The 20669-nt window shown below is 51.0% G+C and overlaps 1 protein-coding gene across 1 annotated transcript in view; it reads right to left on the bottom strand.

The window, feature by feature from the left end:
• The window catches only part of LOC118092996 (heparan sulfate glucosamine 3-O-sulfotransferase 4-like), an 87386-nt gene extending 68611 nt beyond the window's left edge, over window positions 1-18775 (bottom strand). Inside the window, exon 1 of the mRNA XM_035131701.3 lies at window positions 18085-18775. Coding sequence (XP_034987592.3) covers window positions 18085-18656 — 572 coding nt within the window. The 5' untranslated portion in view covers window positions 18657-18775. The remainder of the gene's footprint in view (window positions 1-18084) is intronic.
• Window positions 18776-20669: the final 1894 nt, after the last annotated feature.

The raw sequence follows: 20669 nt of genomic DNA on the forward strand, positions 1-20669 counted from the left end.
TTAGCATTTATAGCCTTACTCATGCCAAAGTTTTGTGTCCTGTAACAGCAAAGCAAAAACAGGCACACAAATCCTGGTGGATACTAAAATCCCTGTCCTCCCATGGCTTGCACTAGCCCAAATGGAAAGGTCTTGCAAGACTCCCAGAAAGCATGGAGGCTTAGGCTTAGGTGAGCTTTGAAGCAGGAAGGTTCGGGGGGGCGCCCTCAAGCTACCCACCCCTGCACACACTGGCTGCTATCTCCCCCTTGGGCAAAGATGGCACTACCCAGAGGGCACACCTGTTCAATCCCTCTTGAAGAGTTGGTTCTCTGGAGCCAAGAACCTTCTCAGCAGTAAGAGCTGATCAGTAGTGGACTGGACCCCTTGGGAGGTTGTGGACTCTCCTTCTTGGAGGTTTTCAAGCAGAGGTTATATGGCCATCTGTCATGGCTGCTTTAGTTGTAATTTGTAAAGTTGTAATTCCTGCATTGCAGGGGGTTGGACTACATGACCCTCCAACTCGACAATTCCATGATGCCTATTCCTCTCATTTGCTTTACCTAAAAACAATTTTGAGAAAATATCTTTAAATAGAAGCCTGTGGTTGGCTGACTTTGTGCTAGTTCAAGATCTGTCTCACCAATGTGCCTTCACTGGCTTGGGTCCAAGCAACAGGTTTGGAAGGAGAGAACAGGTATAGCAAGATTGCATTTGGCTGTCAATGCCCAGTGGGCTTGTGGAGCATTCCTGACCTGCTCTCAGAAAGTCTAATAGCTTTGGCTTCAAAGTCTGTGGGAGATCCAGGAGAGGATAGTAATGATATTTATTTAAGTATTCTTATAGCGCCCTTCATAACCTTTCTGTTTAATTAGAAAATAATATTTTTTTTGTTGATTTATGGCATGGATCGGAGCAGAGAGTACTTCTTTGTCCAAGACCCTCCTCCCGTATTTAACTCTCATGCTACACACCTTTATTGGCACTCCCTCCTTCTCCTATTAAGCACTTGGTGGAGAAGCCTGCAAGCTGCCTCCACCTCAGGGCCTCCTTTCCCCACTTTTAAAAAAGTGTAACGTGGAGCCAAATGAAATAATGAGAGAAGCTCATTTTAATGCCACAGAGGGAATTGTTTTATTACTAAAGCAGCAAATAGAACTAATTGAATCCGCAGTTTAAGAAGAGGAAGAAGAAGAAGAGAGAAGAGGGGGGTGGGGGAGAGGAATGAGGATGGCACATATATGGAGGGGGCAGCAGTGCCGGGGGACTGGGGGGGGGCAAAGTGGGTCCTGAATATTCATCGTCCAAGAAGCTGCAAATCTCGGGATGCAAAACATCTTCATAAATGGGAATGTTGCCAGAGGCGAACTATGCCGAATCTGCAGAGGAAGCAAGTCTGTCACAACTAAGGCACAGTTAAGAGGAATGTGCAATGGCGGGGGGAGCCCTTTCCCACTGGCACAGCAATGCCAAGCTGCAGGGAGTTCATGCCCTTGACTAGGAGATGTGGAATGGCCATAGATCAGTGGTAGAACATCAGTGTTGCACACAGAAGGCCTCAAATTCAATCCCAGATGGCATCTCCAGTTCGGGCTGAAAGACACTTCTGCCTGAGACTCTAGCTCAGTATCGTCTACACTGACTGGTAGCAATGGCACTCAAGGGTTCCAGACACTGGGATCTCTCCCAGTCCTGCCTGGAGGTGCCGTTGGGGTTTGAACCCCAATGCATGTGAAGTGGATGCTGTACCCACTGAGCTATGGTGGCCCTCCTTGTGCCCACAGAATGCCTAGGTCTTAGGATCTCCTTGGAAGGTGAGGTGAGCAGCAACAGGTGAGAGACCTGCACAGCTGGGCTGGCACAAGGCATTTTGGCACCTGAGGCAAACCACAAAATGGTGCCCACTCACCGTCAGGGAAGAAAAAAATATATCTACTTCAGGATCTGCTGTCCCAGTGAATCCTGCTGCCTGAGGCAGTCACTTCACCCTGCCTCATGGGTGGGCCAGCACTGCTGCACAGGGGGCGACAGCATGAGGCCATGATTCACCCACTCAAATGGGACAATTTGGAAGTGCCACAAGGGAGCCGCAAGAACGTGGATCCCAAGAGCAGAGCCACACTGCCCAACTTCCTTTGGCCGAGCCAACACAACTCACCATGGAGAAGAGGAAGAAAGAATCAGGACTTCCCACGACATGCCACAGATTTTGCCACAAAATGTTTTATCCATCCACAAGAGCTTGGGCATTTTGTGGCAGTCTGATAGAAAAGAAGAGCTGCCTCTGAAACCCAGAAGCTGTGCTCAAATGAAGGGGAAAGGCCACCTACACTGTGCCTTCCCTGTGTATTTTCAGAGGTGCCTGACTGGCTACTCTTGGAAACAGAACCTGGTACAGTACCTATTTATCTACTTGCACTTTGATGTGCTTTCGAACTGCTAGGTTGGCAGGAGCAGGGACCAAGCAATGGGAGCTCATCCTGTTGCGGGGATTCAAACCGCCGACCTTCTGATCAGCAAGCCCTAGGCCAGGCATCCCCAAACTGCGGCCCTCCAGATGTTTTGGCCTACAACTCCCATGATCCCTAGCTAACAGGACCAGTGGTCGGGGTAGATGGGAATTGTAGTCCAAAACATCTGGAGGGCCGAGGTTTGGGGATGCCTGCCCTAGGCTCTGTGGTTTAGACCACAGCGCCACCCGTGTTGGAAATGTAGAATATGGCAAATTTCATTAAGAATAGCTCTAAAACTCTACCCACTTTTTTATATGACACTGCCCACCACTGGAATGTGGCCCTTGGAAGCTTGCCCAGAAGGAAATGTGGCCCTGGGGTTGGAAAAGTTTTTCCCCAGAGGGAGCAGTGAGCCTTTGCTTTTGGCCTTTTGTGACCAAACTCCCCTCTTCATTTGCTGGTAGGCAGGAAAATAAAAAGGGGCCTGTCCCTAGGTGCTCTAGGACTTCACACCTGGGGTTTGGAGACCACCAAGAATTTAGTAACCTGCAAAATTACTTCCTGCCACCTCCACCTGAGGCTGACCTGGTGGGTGGAGGAATCCAGCCGACCCCATCATTCTGCAGCTGAGCGTTTAATGGCTCCATCCTTTCAGCGCTGCACGCAATTCAATTAAACTTGCCCCGGCTCTTCCCTGACTCACCACCATTTCCAATGGCAACACAAATATTAATTACAACACAAAAACCTGCATTAATGTAACACCGAGGTTATTCATTAAACGCTGAAGAGTCAAGCAATAAACACGCACGGGGGCTCACACACGTTAACAAAGAGGAATTGGTGCTCCAGGAGGTTGGAGTGGCAGAAGAGCGTTGCCTGCATTGAGGAATCTTTGAATGCACAGAGGGATCAGGAGCCTTGCAGGAACAGGGTGAGTACCTAGGAGTGTGAGGGGCAGCCAGGCCAGCACAGCCATTAGGGCACACCAAGGGAGCAGTGGCATTCAGTCCAGCCCCCCCCCCTCACTTCTTTGCCTTCCAGCACCCAGGCAAAAGGCTTCCTGATAGTACACCATGACTGAGCTCACACAAGCATTTCACAGAATCATAGAACTAAGAGGCTGCAGGAACCCAAGGGATCATCTAGGCCAGGGGTAGGCAACCTAAGGCCCGTGGGCTGGATGCGGCCCAATCACCTTCTAAATCCAGCCCTTGGACGGTCCGGGAATCAGCGTGTTTTTACATGAGAAGAATGTGTCCTTTTATTTAAAATGCATCTCTGGGTTATTTGTGGGGCATAGGAATTCATTCATTGTTTCCCCCCCCCCAAAAAAATATAGTCCAGCCCACGACATGATCTGAGGGACAGTGGACTGGCCCACGGCTGAAAAAGGTGGCTGACCCCTGATCTAGGCCAACCCTCTGCAGCACAGGTATTTCACATCCCACCTATCAAACCCTCCACATGTTTTAGCCAAGGAGAACCAAACCAGCGCAGGAAAGAACAGATTCTCTCCCTCCTCCCTTTAAAAAGTATTGTGTCACGCTTCTGAACTTGCCCATGCTGTGTTTGCTAGTGCATCTTGGGAGATCGCTGATAACCAATGCTACACACCCACCCCGGGGTCTTCACAGAGCCTGCCTTCAGAGGCTCGTATTACTGTATTCTATTTTACTGATTGGAAAGCATCTCTTTCCCACTGTTCCATGCTGGGACATGAGAAAACAAAACAAAACAGCAACTTATCGCCAACATAGCAATATAAATAAATACAGATCAGAAAATATATGAAGCAGAACAGCAGGTGGTAATGAACAAATGCCAGGGTAAAAAAAATATGTTTTTACATTGGCAGTGGAACGTAAGATGGTAAGACAAGCCTCCTGGATCAGGCCAATGGCCCATCTAGTCCAACACCCTGTTCGCACAGTGGACAAACAGACGCCCCAATGGGAAACCTGCAAGCAGGATTTAAGCACCAGATTCCTCTCCCCTCCTGTGATTTCCAGCAACTAGTATTCAGAAGCAATGCTGCCTCCAACTGTGGAGGCAAAGCATAACCACCAGGGCTAATAGCTCACCAGGGCTGGAGCTGACAAGATGCCATGCTATAACTGGGGTGCCTGGGCAGTGATGGGAGATGTGAAGCCCCTGGGTCTGTCTCACCATTAAGAAAAAGAGGTCAGAATAGGCCAATATATATGTGGACTGTCCCTGTATGAAGTGACTTTTCTTCTTTCAGTTCTCAAAGTTCATAAACTAGCTCAAATATGTCATTTGAATTAGCCAGATGTTTAACTGATAATCAATCACCCTCAGTCCATCATCTGAGAAACAAGAATTTAGAGCCGTCTTGCCCCAAAATGACAACTAGACATTCCGTTTTGGCGACTGTAGCCTTGGTTTATGGAGCCATTTGGTGCCCAGCTTATATCTCTGAGTTTCTAACACTGCCTGGGGGCCAGATAGGAAGGCTTAGAGGGCCAAGGTGGGCACCCAGGCCCAGGGCTCCCCACTCCTCATCCAGACATTATATCACTGTTTTTTTAAAGTGATGCCTCAGCTCTGGAATTGCTGCTGAGACCCCAGGGACAGTTCAGCTCACGTCAGCGCGCACCCAGCAATGATGTGAGACCTACTTCTGTGTGGACCAAAAAGAGTGCAAGGCAGCCCTCGGTATGAAACTTTAACAAACCTTAATGGAGAGCCTAACAACATTTGCTCTAACATCATCTGTACAATTTAGGAGCAATAAAGCATCAGGCCCAAGTCTGCACAAATAAGCTTTCAGCTCAGGTTGCAAAGTTCAGCCCATTAAACAAGGCCAGCCATCACCTCCCTGCAATGAGTAATGATGCCGAATAGCATTTAGAGAGATAAAAACCCTTTTTGCATAGGAATGAGCTGCTTGACTCGCTGGATCTTCCAGCTCTGTGGCCGGAGGTGCTGCTTTGCCTACGAAGTCGTGGCTCCAGGCACTCCTCCCCGGTGCTTTGATTTGTTCACACTTCCAGAGGATTTTGAGCTGAGTAAGGAACCTTGGCTCCTCTTCATCTAGGTGCGCGCAGAGGGTGCCCATAGCATCAGACATGCCCCTTTTCATCCGCAAAGGGGCTGGCTGATGAAGTTCAGGCACTGCACAGCTCCACAGACCCCCCCGCCCTCCCCGCTTCCATCCAAAGGCAACTGCTGGGAATTATCATGACTGTGTGTTCATGCATGCACACACAAACCAGCATACATTTTCCCACTGTACATCTGACAAAGAAAGAGAAGACCGTTACAAAAGCTTTCTTTGACAACCAAGCAAACCGACACTGTGACAAGTTTTCAGAAATGCCAAATTTTCAGAGCAAGGCAGCAATGCATTAGTAATGGCACTGGACTGAAATTGCTGAGAATGTTCTCAAAATACAGTCATGTAAACAGAAATAATAACAGTCCTCCTCTTCCAGCCATTTACCTGCATTGGCAGTGAGAACGCCTGCCTCTTCACTTATGCTCCTCTCTCAGTGAAGTCATAATGTAGCATAAAGTTGATTGGCTACATACCCTCATGACATCGGCCCTTTCATGGTGTGATCCCCAATTGGCTGGGATCAGCCAAGTGACTATTCCTGGGAACATGAAAGCAACACCAGCAGCAAATAGCATCAGTGAAGGTTTGATTATCTGGATTTAAGGCCTTTTCAGGAAAACTTCTTCCCCCTACCCTGCACTATTTCCAGTCAAACACAAGAGAATATTTGGTGCAGTCCTAGTAATTAACACATCAGTCTCCAAGATAATAGTGACAAGACAAATTGGCTCCTGTGATCTTATGCAAATAGGAAAACAAATCGTTAACCACTTTAGGACAGAGTGCTCTGGGCCCTTTGTTTGTTTGCTTGATCTTATTGTTTTAAAAGTTGTATTAGGTCATCCTTCCTCAGCCTAGTGCCTTCCAGATATTTTGGACTACAACTCCCATAAGTCCCAGCTAGCCTGGCCATAAAATGGTCTGGTGTTTGGGAACACACCCATGGTGGCTGGGGGCTGATGGGAGTTGTAGTTCAAAACATATGGAGGACAGCAGGTTGGAGAAGGCTGTACTAGGCAAAGACAAAGCTTTGGAGATGGAACCCAATGCAGAAGGTACCATAGACACTAGACTTCAACCTTGGACCTGCCCCCCAGACCTGCCCCATGGTTTCTTGACTCCACTTCCAAACTGCTCCAGCAAAGTGGATTTCACAAGTTGACAACCCTTTTTCTTCTGGAAGGGGCACTTCTTGTGTGACATCATCATACCTATGCCGGGAGCAGCAGGACAGACAGAGAGCCTCAATTCTAACAAAAGCCAATTTCATTTTACTTTTTAAAAATGGCGAGGGTGCATGACTCTCTAATAGCACAGACATAAGAGGAGGAAGTGGTGGCAACTCCATCGCTACCTTCCTCTAGTCTTCTCACATACCCAGAAACGGACCAGCAGCCAGCAAGGACAGGAGCATTCAAGGCAGTTGATGATATCATCAAAAACACCTACATATCCAGTCGCTCTTAAGTATGAGAGAGAGCCAGTGTGGTGCTCACTGGGGTATCATGGGCCAGTCACAGTCTCTCAACCTAACCTACTTCACAGGGTTGTTGCGAGGATAAAATAGAGGGGAGATAAGTATGTGTGCCACTTTGTTGGAGGAATGGTGGGATGTAAATGTAGTAGTAGTAATAGTAATTCTAGAAGAACCAGGTGGTTCCTGGATGACCAAGCAGGAATCTGTTCAATTCAATGGGATTGGATTGAGTGCAGTGGGATTTTCCTCACCAACTCTGCATGGGAAAGACACCCTCTTGAAATAGCAAGCATCAAATCAGAGGGAGGCTCCATAAGAAAGGAATAGGAAGGAGAAAGTGTTGGAAAACACACCAAGACATCCAACAGAGTAGCAGAGGCTTCCCTAGACTAAGGATGGATAGGGAAAGAGATTTCCTTGTAGCATTTCTGACTCACTCACCTAAAACTATTGAGCCTGAAAGCAGGGTGCAATTCAGGCAGGGCTCTTCCCTTGTGGGTGGCAGCAAGGATCTGCACAGCAGTTACGGCAACTGTTCTCTGGGTTGGTGCCGGAATGGGGCTTCCCTGGGATTGTGAGAGGAAGACACTCTCAGCCCAAGTGAGCCTCCCACATCCACACTGTGGGCTGAAGCTTTTACCCTGATATTGATCCTTTCTCAAAACGGACTGGGAAGCCATGGCCTTGTTTGGTGACCCAGTCCTATACCTTGCCTCCTCCTTCCCCAGCCTGGGTCCTTTCCTGCAGGCCTCTTCAGCCAACAGCACACCCCAAGGCACCCGGTAAAACACCTAATGAAAATAAGTGGCTGAGGCGTGTTAAACGTACGTGCTGAGAGGTCCTGAATGAGGCTGGGATTCATTTAGTTCAAATAAATAGTTAGGAAATTAGCCAAAAGGGGAGAGAGCTGACTTTGCATGCAAAACAGGGCAGGATCGATGCCTGGCTGTATCCTCTGAGGGAACAGCCCATCGTCAATCAGAGACCTCCTCCAGGAGAGCCAGAGAACCATCTGGAAACTTCCTGCCCTTACACAGCTTAAATGGAGCTGGAGGGACACACCAAACTCTTCCATGGAAGGACTGGTGGACTCCCCAGGGAAGAGGTTGCACCAGACAGACAGGTGGAACCGGGGGGCCTCTTTAGGAAGCTGGGATTGAGGCAGGGACTATTTTATTCCTGGAAGGAGCCTCCCTGATCTTGGCAGGCAGGTCTCTCTCCTCTGTTCTATGATTTTGCATGCTGGGGGCATGATGAGGGGTCAACACTGTGCCTAGGTGCTGGAGACCACCAGCCCTAACCCATTAGCGGATGCACTGCTTACTTAAATGGACCAGCTGTTAGCTCTTCCATCCTCATCACATCCCTGCACACCACTTCCATATGACCACACACCCTTCAGTCACCCCTTCCCCCGAAGAACGCACACAAAAGCACAAGTGAGCCCCCACTTTTTGTTGGCGGTGGAAGTAGAACTCCAGACATGGAAGAGGGTAATATATTACCCAAGTATGTAGACTTTATGCTATCTTACTCAATTGAGTATCTTGACCAAGAAAGAAGATGATGCCATTTTTATCCATTTCTGCACAAGGCACCCTCCAGATATTTAGAACTGCAACTCCCATCAGACCCAGCCAGCATAGCCTAGTTGGGAAAGGATGGTCAGGTGCAGAGGTAAGGAGCCTCAGGCCTGAGGGCCAAATTTTGGCCTCTATCTTGTCCTTGGGACTCTGCCAAGACCACACACCCTCTCCTAGCCACCTCCTCTTTTGCCAGGCCACACCCCTCAATGTCCCTGCTTCACATCCCCCTTGAGTGTTTTGCCAGGCTGAAATGTGCCAAATTAGACTCTGACCTTGCATCTTGCTTGCTCGTATGAAGGACAGAGAGGGTATGTGTGAAGAAACTAGCCTCTTGTACAAAGGTAAAATTTATATCTGTTGCTTCTCCCACTTCTGCCTTGCCCCCCCCCAATCACTGGCATGTTGCCCTCAGAATGTTACTCAGAAGAGAATGTGGCCCTTGGGCTGAAAAGGGTTCCCCACCCCTTATCTAGTGGGATCCCAACTCTCTTTGTCTGGCTTGACTTTGTGGGTGCCTTTGCTGCTCACCTCTCAGCCCCCTCCCGACCCACCCTCAAAACTGCACATGCACCACAGGCTTGAAGGCACACATGGCTTTAACGCCTGCAATGAATTTTAGGTACACTCTTCTCCTGTTTATATAGCAAAATAAATTCTTCAGAGAAGCTGGCACACTTCATGGGAGAGCTTGTGGAGGTAAATACCTTCATTTGCATAAAATGTGCCTGGCGATTGTAATGCTGAAGTCATAAAGAGCTGAGGGGTTTATGATCCATACTTTGATGCTTGCAGGATGTAAAATGTGACATGACGGAGGGAGGAGAGAGACAACATTTACCAAACTGGTTCTAAGGAAAGGGGGAAATGGAAGATTTACAGAAATAGCCAATTCTTTTTATATAACTACAAATTCTGTCTCCATCTTTCAAAAGAGTTTTCCTTTTTTTAAAAAAGGGGTTCTTTCTACCACTTTTGAGATAAATTACATTGAAAGGAAACAGCAGCATTAAGCATGGAATAGGATTGGAATGAAGAGTTCCCAGGATGAAGACTGTGGGAAGAAGGGCCTGCAATGAGCAGGTTTGCCCCCAGGAGCTTAGATTCCTCTGAAGGTGCAGAAGGTTTTGCAAAGCCTGCTGCAGCATGACAGCCTTCTGGTGCCTGACAGAAGCCAAGAGGAAAGGTGTGCAGGGGGATCCCAGCAATATCATAGAATCATAGAACTGTATGATTCTATGGAAGAGTTGGGAGAGACCCCAGGAGTCATCTTGTTCGATCCCCGGCAATGCAGGAATCACAGCTAAACTATATCTGACTGATGGCCATCCAACCTTCCAAGGCTAAACATTCCCAACTCCTTCAGCTGTTCCTCATATGTCCAGGATGGCTCACTTAGATGAAGGAAAGTTGCTTCCAGTAGGGTGACCAGAAGTGGCTAAGGGGGCAGAACCTTCTCTCCACTGATTTCCTCATTCCACAGCAGTGGTTTTAGACCTGCATGGCAAATATGCAAAATCATGCATAGCTCTAATTTTTTCCCCATTTTTCAGATGAGGAACAGAGGCTGGGAGAATGATAGATAGACTGATCTACCCAGGGGCAATGGCCAAGAATGGGTAGAGGGGTTCTAGTCTCCCAAATCAAAGCCTACCTTTGCATCCACCAGACCTCAGTAGCTCTCATGGGGTGTGGAGAGGGGTGGAAGCAGGAATCTCAAGCATTTATGTGGAAAGGGCTGCAGGCACCCACAATGCTAAAGATTTCCAGCAGGCAAAAGGGCCAACCTGTCTCCTGCATGGCTGGAATGAAGCAGAGGCAATGGACTATGGGACCCATCAGTAGGGGAGGTCCCCAGGTGGCAGCATTCTCAGGCACCTCCTTTCAGTGGGTTGGGAAATCTCTTTCAACCTGAGGGCCAAATTTCCTCATGGGCAGCCATCCAGGGGCCACATGTCAGTGTTGGCAGGGTAACAGGTGTGACTATACAGTAGCTGCAGTTCATCCATGCAGGGCACAGAGCTCTCTTAAGTGTACATCTCTCTACCCAGGCAAGCACAATTGTGACAATCCAAGGACACATTCCAGACAGGCAGGGACACTGGAGGAGCATGTGAAGCAGGACCAGGGATTGGACATGGCCTGGGAAAAGTCCCCAGGGCTATAGAGAGGGCCTGGAAGGCTGAACTAAGGCCACTTTGCCCACCCTTGAAGATCTAAGGCAAGAGGCAAGTTCCCAGCTCCTTACAGCCTAATCTTTACAGCAGCAGGAAGAAAGGGCTTGGATAACAGGATGAAGGTTAAAACTTTGGATAGCGGAAATAAATTGCCAATGAAACTTTGGGGGTCATTGGGGACTCCATGCAATACATTACAAAGAGGATAGAAAAGCAGATTTCAAAGAAGATTTTAAATTATGGTGGCCCGCTGCCTATTTATGTAGTGCCAGCAAAATTATAATATCCACAGTGAATGCTCGAGGAAGTTTGATGGTGTGTGTCCCTCCGCTGGATTCGGTGCTAAAAGCTTAGCCGTTCATTCATACTCATACCCTTCTCAATTCATTGAAACCACTTCAAGCAAAAATCATTTGAAAGAAATTACCACTGCACCATGAGCAGTGAAAAATGTCCCACATGAGCCCCACCAGCCCCAAAAGCAATAAAATTTCTGCTGAAGTGCACAGTATAATAACTCAGGGAAAAAAGGGGTAAGGTCCCCATGACAACAAGAGGAAGGAAGAAAGCCACAGAGCAACACAGGAGATTCAGTCCTCCCTCAATACAAGGTGTCACCAATTTGTGTTGCCGTGTGCCGCCGCCACAGCTCTCACTTGGAGCATTCAAGGCCTTCGCCTCCAGTTCTCCTAGGAGGCAAGTCATTTGGCTGTTCCCAGGGTGCAGTGAATGCTGCTCTTTCTGCAGCAGGCAGGGGGCGTGGGAGGGGCCCTGCTTTTTGCATATCTATAGACCAGTTAATTCACCTAACTGCACCCACTACTGACTTTCCCCATTGCCTAAACCAGAGAATAGTCTTTTTATTTAGTGCATGGCTATTTCGCCCTTCCTCCCGCGGGAGCCTATGGATGATGGAGTAGGGGGTGCAAGGGGCGTAAAAATGGGTGCCTGCTTCACACTCAATGTGCCTCTCACATTTACACAAAAAGGGGGGGGGGAGCAGGAAAGCCAAATTGGACATGCAGCTCAGCCCACATGTGAAACTTCAGATTTCCCATTGAGTGGAGCTCCTTTTGGCCAGTTAGGAGCTCATTGAGCTACCGGTATCTCTACTGCAGTCCCAAGACCTTGGCCACTGCCCATAAGTGCCTTTGGCATGAGATATGCCATATTGCAGGGGTAGACAACCTAAGGCCCGTGGGCCAGATGCGGCCCAATCGCCTTCACCTTTTAAACTGCGTATGGGGGGGCGGGTATTGTTTTTGTTTGCAATCCTGTATTTTTTGTCTTTTTATATTGCAAACTATCTTGTGGTCTTCAGATGAAAGGTGGTAGAGAAACTTTAATCATCATCATCTGTTGGCATTGTGTCTGTGTTGGTTGCCCATTCATAAGCAAGGCACAAGGGGAGCGGCCTTCCCCTGCAGATGGTGTTCTTCATAGCATGGGCCCTGGCAAGGTCATGGCCAATAGGTTGGAAGTTTTGTTTGTTTGTTTGTTTGTTTTTCCTTTGCCACACCTCGTATATCGGCTTTCTGAAAATATGGGTTAAAAACCCTCTATGCACTTTAGCCTTTCCCAACCATAAACAGGAGTGCCATCCGAATACATTATTGGCAAGGTCATGGCCAATAGGTTGGAAGTTTGGTTGCAACTCAGCTTGCAGAAGAGGGCATGGCATGGGGTTAAGACAGATAAACCTCCACTTTCACAGAATATCCTGGTACCTTTAACCTGTCACCTGTCTCTACAGACTTGCTGTTTAGACACAGTATATCTTAAATTACATCATGCTTACAACCTCCTCCTCCTCCTGCTTCTCTCTTGGACCCAAAGATGGCTTGGTTCTTAGATGAGGAGACCTCACTGAAAGGAGCCCCACCCTAGCACCACCTTGAAGAAAAAAGGTGGGATCAAAAGGTAATAAGTAGCAGCAGGGGTGCACATGTGTTCCCATGGATCTTTGGGGCTGTTTGTTTTCCTCCACAGCCCAAGACATCCTCAGTGCAACGGATCCATGATGCACCTGAAAGCCCTCCTCTCTCGGCGATACAGAACAGCGCTCAGCAGGAGCCAAGAAAATCAATAGCCCTTCCCAAAGATATAAGAAGCGAGCGGATATAGAACACACCTTCCCCCTCCAGACACTCAAGAAGCATCCGCCAAAATGCAGGAACTGCCAAGGGGTTGGAATGGTTTATATCACCAGGCAGGAAGAAAAACACACTGCCCCAGTCCAGATGCTTTCAAAATCTCTCCAATGTTAACAGGAAGGAGCAGGCGTTGCGGATGCCAGCTCTCCTGGCTGCTGAGAGCCCAAAGGCTTCCAAGTCTGTCCTGTAGCCGAACCCATCAAAGGGGGCCTGCAGAAAATGGACTCCATTTCGCAACCGCACCCATTGCATTTCTATGTTTATGACTATATTCAAAGTAAATTATCCGGTCAATGAATGAGAGAGTCATTCAGTAAGCCAAGCGCACAGAGTCCGCGAAGCAGCATTTCAGGCACTAAGCACTGGTTGAAGGAAGCTTTCAGATCACACAGGGTTATTCTTTAAGACTGAAGGCTTGGAGGAAAGAGATGTCCTTGTGCCAGGCTGGGGTGGCACTTGCCCAGTTATGTACGATGAACTTCTGTAGTTGTTGCTGATATAGCAAACAGAAAGGATAAAAGGGTTTTTTTTTAAGCAAAAAAAAGCCAGTTTACATTAACAGGAAGAACTTCCCATCTGTTCTAATTTAAACAAATAGATTAATATAAGAAGTCCATCTGTCCAAATAGGCATCTCAATGAGAGTGATGATTATAAGCTGTAGAAGGGGCAGTGAGATTTTCTGATCCCTGAGTAGGAAATGATGAAGAGTGTGTCTTTCTGGCCTCACAGCAGAAGTATATTGGTCACCATAAAGGCAAGCAAAATCTATTTTTATTTTTGTTGTCCTCATACCACAAAGATGTAATCTAAGTGCAGACGAACACCCCCAAATTCTAGGGATTTCTGCAAAACAAATCATTATTTTCTGACCAGAAAGAAGAAGATGCCACAGGACATGCCCACATCGGAGAGCATTATGTCACCAGTGTCTATCAGAAGTAGCCAATTCCTTCCTGTAGAGACAGTGTGGAGCCCAACATACCCAAAGTATCAGGATGGACTCTGCTGCTATGTGTGCAGAGTTTTCAATCACTAGATGGAGGCAACTCTCCTTTGGTGATCACTATTCTGTGGTCTTTCAGAAAGAGAATCTACTCTGCTCTACTGGGTGGTGTCAACTGCGAGGCAAAAGGAACCATCACACAGCACAACCTTCTCCTGTGCAGATAGCTCAGGACTGTCAACAGTCAGCAAGCACTTGGGCCTCCAAAACAGAGAGTTGTGTAGGCAGCTGAACTGATTGTCTTTTATTCTGCTCTTGAGTCATCCCCCCTCTGCCTATTGCCATCTTCCTTTGCTAATTCACGTTCTCCAACTGGAAGCAACCTCAAGTGACTCCTACCATGCACACTTTCCCCTCGTCACCAAAATCTGAGCTGTGGGAAAAATAAATGCATGAAAACAGGCCACTGGAACAGACACCAAAACTGAATGTCACAGCCAACCTCATTATTTTTGGGGTGCTCAATATGCAAGCTGGTAGCACACAAACACCTTGAGATGATTTTGAGTAACAAAACACTCTAGAGTCTAGACAGAAAGCATTGCAGCCAACTAGGGACCCCTGACCATTAGGTCCAGTCGTGGACGACTCTGGAGTTGCGGCGCTCATCACACTTTACTGGCCGAGGGAGCCAGCGTACAGCTTCCAGGTCATGTGGTCAACATGACTAAGCCGCTTCTGGCAAACCAGAGCAGCACACAGAAACGCCGTTTACCTTCCCGCTGGAGCAGTACCTATTTATCTACTTGCACTTTGACGTGCTTTTGAACTGCTAGGTTGGCAGGAGCAGGGACCAAGCAATGGGAGCTCACCCCGTTGCGGGGATTCAAACCACCAACCTTCTGATCAGCAAGCCCTAGGCTCAGTGGTTTAACCCACAGCGCCACCCACGTCCCTTCTACTCAGAGTAGACCCATTGAAATGTGTCTGTCTCAGCTTAGCTGTGAGTACGGTAATTGGTGTAGCCCACCCACCTGCATGTAAGGTTGATCCATTGCTCACATGTCCTTAGATAGACATAACCTGACAGGTAACTTTAGGATTAGTAATTAAAAAAAACTGAAAAAGCAGCAGCTTGAAAGGAATCTGTTGCAACTTTGCATCAAAAGAACAGGCCTTACACATTTAACTAGCCTTGAATTAAAAGGTTGTGCACCTTGAAAAGCTGTCTTGTGATATTATAGGCTGTGCAAATGTGGAAGAAAGAGCTAACCAGGTAAATGTATCTGTGCCAGCATTTGGATGCTGTCTGGCAGTGTGTGCCTTTGCCTGTCCTTTAATTGGGGTGAAATGGGGTGGGGCCCTGTGAAATCTAGCATGGGGCAGCACTTTCTTGCAACAACCTTACTCAGTGTAACAACCTTCTAAGCAGGTTGTTTGGTGACAAGGAGGGTGGAGAGGAGAGAGCTATTGGAGGGTACAGCCAGTTCTGCTTTATCACATACACTACAGTAAGAAGCAGCCTGTTAATATGCATGGGTGGCACCCCAGCTTAAATCCCTGGCCCAGGCATGACACTTTGGCACAGCAAGCCCAAGGCTCCCACAACCCTTGGAAAAGAAAGGGCCTGTCGAGAAAGGGACTCCATTGATTTCTCTGCAACGTGCACGGGAAGCCATACAGACACAATCAGATATCTTAGACTCGGAGACACACAATTATAATTGGCTCTGAACTGAACCGGATTAGCCACACACAGAGCAAATGACAGAGAATGTGGGATCAACAGCCTGGAGGAAGCATCGGTGTTCGCGTTGCCCAGGCGGGGATGGGGGGGGGGAGGAGGAGGAGGAGGGGCCGGCTGCAGAGCCGATCATCAGGCAGCTTGTGGCTCCTCCATCCACTCCGTTGCGCAAGGAGAGCAAAGGGTTCTTCTGTGCAGCAGAACTGTGGAACTGTCCTCTGGAAGGGGTCTGGGGGCCGGATTTGTAAACTACCATTCCAAAGAGATTCGTGCACGCCAGACAGAACGACACGAGCCTCTCCTTTACATCTAAGGCGATGTGCCGGGAGAAAACCCCCTCCTGGAAACACCAACGGGAGCGTCGTGTCACTGTAAGGTTTCTTCCGGGGCATCCACCAATTGCTCCTGTTCTCGGATGCCCCAGAGGAAGACTTCAAGTTGCCCAAGAGAAGCGGGAGCTAAGGCACAGCTGCACCCGCGGTGGGTCTGGATGCCCTGGATCCCTTTAGGGCATTCCCACGCACGCACCCCCAGCTGCTATTGCTGCTGCTGTTCTGGCACCATAATCGGTCTAAAACCTATTTCTTCAGGAGAAGGAGGCTATCGCCGAGCGAGCCCCCCAGGCGTCCCCCATTTCTGGCACTCGCAAAGCAGGAAGGCCCCAGAGCAAAGCCGCCTCTGTGGCCCCCGCCCGCAACAAACTGGTTGCCTCGCACTGGCCCTTCCGGTCCACCTATTTATTATATTTCTTAATGAACTGCATGCACTTGGCGTAAGTTTTATAGTGCATTTTTATTGAAGCTTTCAAATATGTTGCAAATCACATGGAGACCTTTGTGCGTAACAAGAGACTAACGAACTAAAGACAATAATAATAATTTACACCTCAGCAAAAACACATGAGGGGCGCCCTCAATAAAATGAAGACATGGCTATTTGAGGACGCCCCATCCGAGAGGGCCCCATCCTTCCTCCTGCCCGCTCCTCTCACCTTTACAGCGCAGGCAAGTGGCTGCGGGCATCTTCCTTTCCCCCCAGCAGCAACCCGGTCCTCCTCGGACTCCTTGGCACCTGAACAAGGAGAGGCTTAGCGCTCAGACACAGAAACCTGAGAAGCGGCTGAAGCCTTCAAATCTCCCTCAGAAAACTTGCCTAGAGGCAAGTAGAGTCCCCGCTCGACAGGGCGACACCTCGCACGGAGCTCATAACTCAGCCTGCCTTGAGGAATTTCTGCTTTCTGCCCCAGGAAGGGATTCAGAAGAGCCCATTTTGGAGACCGCAACTTGGACAGCATTTTACTGCAAAACCGGGTGGTGGTGGTGGTAATACTCCGAGCGTTTCAACAGAAAGTTCTTATCCCAGGGGATCAGGATTGAGTTTCAGGGGTTCCCATCAATTGCACAGGGGCACGGGGGCGCTTTCCAACCCCAAATTCGACCAGGTCTAAGACTTTGCTGCTCTTGGAACAGGGGTGAGTGGGAGGGTGGAACGCAGCATGACTTTCTCTGGGGACATCTCCAAAATATTGTGATCAGCTTTGAATAGCTGGACAATCTTCTTAAAATGAAAGGGACACGCGCACGCGGCTCTCATGAGGAGAGCTGAGCTGAGCGCCCCTGTGGCACTACAAGGACTCCTGACTCCCTAACTGCGTTTTGACAAGCAAGGAGCCACCTGCGGCTCATGGGCAGGGAGAGTCGCTCCGGTCTTTTGGTCCGTCGCAAGCTTTGCTGGTCCCTTCTCCAAAACAGGGCGGCTTTCAGGACCATGGACAGCGCTGCGCAAACAAGCTCCATGCCTCGCTTGCTTTGACACTCTTCCGCGGCGGGAGCAGCTCTCAGACCACACTACCTAGCCTCTTAGGGAGGTGATCTTTTCCCAACCTAGGTTCCTGGCTTGCAGGATGACACGTCTAAGCAAGTGGGGGCGAGAGGCTGCTCTAAAGCGCCCGGAGAGAACGAACTTTCTCCCTTGGAATTCCCAAGCCAAGGGTGTAGGGCAACACGTGGCGGCAAAAGCCCCGCCACACGCGAAGAAGCGTGGCACCCGCCACTAGCGAAGGTGAACTGCCCCAAGGAGAAATCGAACCCTCGGAGGGGACATTCCTGTCCGGGAGGGACGGAGCCCGCCACCCACCCAGGCCAAGCTTGGTTCCGGAGGGGGCAAGCTCCAGTCGCCCTGGCCCAGGGGCCTTTCGGCGACATGGGCAGCCCTGCTTTCTGGCCACCACCAGGAGGCTCAAGGCCGGCCGCCGGAAAGTCCTAGCCATTACTCCGAGCCAGAGCAGAAAGGCCCCGTTTCAAACCGCGGCAGCATCTCCGGGTCAGGCTGCAAAAAGGACCCTGTCTGGATCACCGGAGAGCCGCCGCCAGCCCGTGTGGACAATACTGAGTGAGGTGGACCCCCATGCTCGCTCTTCCTCGGTGTCAGCGCAACCTCTGGGCGCCTTTACCCGGCGAGTGCCCCCTTCCCGCGCCCCCGCGCTGCTCACCTGTACCAGTCGAGGCCCTTATCGTAGTTGCGGTCGAAGAAGTGGGGTTCGGTGCCCACGGCGCGGACGTCGGGGTGCGCTCGGAGCGCCTCCAGGAGGGCGCGGGTGCCCCCCTTCTTCACGCCGATAATGAGCGCCTGCGGCAGCCGCTTCTCCCCGTAGTCCGGCGTGGCGGTGGCGGCGGAGGCGGAGGCGGCAGCTTCGTAGCCCGCGGCGGCAGCGACGCTGGCGCTGTTACTGCTGCTGGCGCTGCCAACACCGAGGTCCCGGTCCGGGGCGCTGCTGGGGCTGCTGGCTGAGGGTGGGTCTGTCTCGGTCCAGGCGCGGGTGGGCTCGGTGGCCTCGGAGACAGAGGGCGGCGAAGGGGTACGTAGCCACGCGGGGCTCCCGTTGTGCGGCGGAGGGGTGTCGGCGGCAGAGGGGCTGAGCGGGGAGCCCTGAGGGGCGAGCGGGGACGAGGGGAGGGCGCCGGGGCCGCCCATGAGGCTGTAGCAGGCGTAGGTGAGGCAGAGCGAGAGGCTGCACATGCAGAGCAGCTTGCGGGCGGGGGGGCCCTTAGGCGGGGGGGCCATGCCGCCTGCCCGTGCCCAGCCACGGCCGCATCCTGTCAGCCGCCCGCCGGCCGCCGCCCCCCCGGCCGCACGGCCCGCCGCCGCCGCTGCTCCTGCTGCTGCTCCTGCCGGCCCCCGGCCCCCCAGCCGCCGCCTCTGCTCGGGGGGAGCCCCGCATGGCACAGCCGCCCGGGCGGGCCACGTCTCTGCCCAGCCGAGGCTGCTGCTCCTGCTGCTGCTCCCGCTCCTGCTGCTGCTGCTGCTTCCGAGCGAGGGAGTCCCCGGCGAAAGTTTGTGCTGGGTGCTGAGCAGGAGGCGGGGCGGCGGCGGGGCGGGGCGGGACGAAGGAGGGAGGGAGGGAGGGATGGACGGAGGATGGACGCGGCGAGGGCTGTCTGCTGGGGCGGGGACGAAGCAGCGGGCCCGGCAGCTACTACCGGTAGCTCCGGCAGCCCACCCAGAGAGCCCCTGCCCTGCTAGGAAGGGTCCACCGGAGCTTTCTCGGCCAGCCCGGTCCCAAGAGGTGCCTAAGGAGATGGAGGCTCAAGGACAGCCAGCCGCCTCCGCCTCCGAAGCCGGACGCAGTGAAGGGGTTCAGAGCCGTTTGCCTCTAGAATGGGGTACACCCGTCCCAAAGCGCCCAGCTTCTGCCTTTCGATTCGCTGGTTGGCTCGGGACACGTGGCTTCCTCTCTGCCCCAGTTTCCCCCTTGGGAACAACAGTGGCCTACCTGGCCTGGGTGCTCTGTGTGTGTTTGTGTGACGGAATTAACGATGTCACCTCCGTGTGATGCGCCTATCTGATCCTTTGTCCGGACTTTCCGTGAGCAATGCTCTGGCCATGCTGCGTCGGAAGTGGCATTTGGACATGCCCCTCTGCTCAGCGCTCCCGCTCTTGACCACTACTCTCCTCCGGCCGAGGCAGATTGCACAGCCCGTAAGTTGAGAAGGGAAGCCAGAGACCCGAGTTCACGCTTCACTTGGGAAGGGGCTCCTTGCACGGAGGAGGCTTTCCTTCGGAGGGGCTTGTTAGGTCCTGCTCGCCTAGCCAGGCGACGGCGACGGCACTCGCGGGCTGACTCTGAGCATCTGACAGGCGCGTTGTTTGGAGACGGGAATGGTGGCGCGTCCTGATTCGAGGCGTCCATAAACCCTTCCCAGGATTCCTGTCCGGCCTGGCTGCCCAAGAGCGGCAGCAGCGAGATTTCAGCTCGCTGCTGCTCTCCGCTGGACAAGCGGCTCTGCTCGCAGCTCCAGTCCAGATAAAGATTATTCCTTTCTAATATATTTTTATGGTCCACATGAGACTGCTGAAATGGAGAGCCTGGGCGTTCCTGTAAATCATTTTCTGTAACTGGTGGGTTCCCCCCTCGGCTCCCTTACGGGAGTCAGGAAAACACAAGACTGGGACTGACAGGTCGAGCCAGGAGGCTCTGCTCGGGCTTTGACAAGTCCTGGATGGAGCAAAGCAAGCCTGGCTCAACCTGGTGTTTTTGCAGAGATTATTCCTGGGAAGTGCGGTGTGTGCGCGGAGTGCGTGCTTGCGTTTGTGTCTTTCTCTTGCCCCTCTTTCTCTCTGCAGGGCTGCCTTGCAAGGGGACAGCACTGCTCCAGCTCCCTTAGCACAGATTAATTACTCCCTTGGTGCCCCTTTTCTGTTCTATTGTGCCAGCCTGCTCATTACAGGCCAAATGCTCATTTAGCCCAGCATCCTCTTTTCACTGTAGCCAGCCAAGTGCCACCGTCCACTGGGAAGTCCCCAAGCAGGATTTGAGTGCAACAACAGCAGCAGGAGGAGGACCCTCCCCACTTAGGATTCCCAGCAACTGGTATCACTCAGAGGCATATTGCCTCTGATAGGGGAAAGAGTCATTGTGGCTTGGAGCCATCAATAGCCTTCTCCTCCAGGAATTATTCTCATCCTCTTTTGAAGTCATCCAAGTTGGTGGCCATCACTGCCTCCTGGGAAAGTGGTTTCCATAGTTTAACAACACGTTGCATGAACAAGGACTTTATTTTATCTTTCCTGAATCTC

The sequence above is a fragment of the Zootoca vivipara genome, chromosome 13 (assembly GCF_965207765.1).
Source record: "Zootoca vivipara chromosome 13, rZooViv2.hap1.1, whole genome shotgun sequence".
Classification (NCBI taxonomy): Eukaryota; Metazoa; Chordata; class Lepidosauria; order Squamata; family Lacertidae; genus Zootoca; species Zootoca vivipara.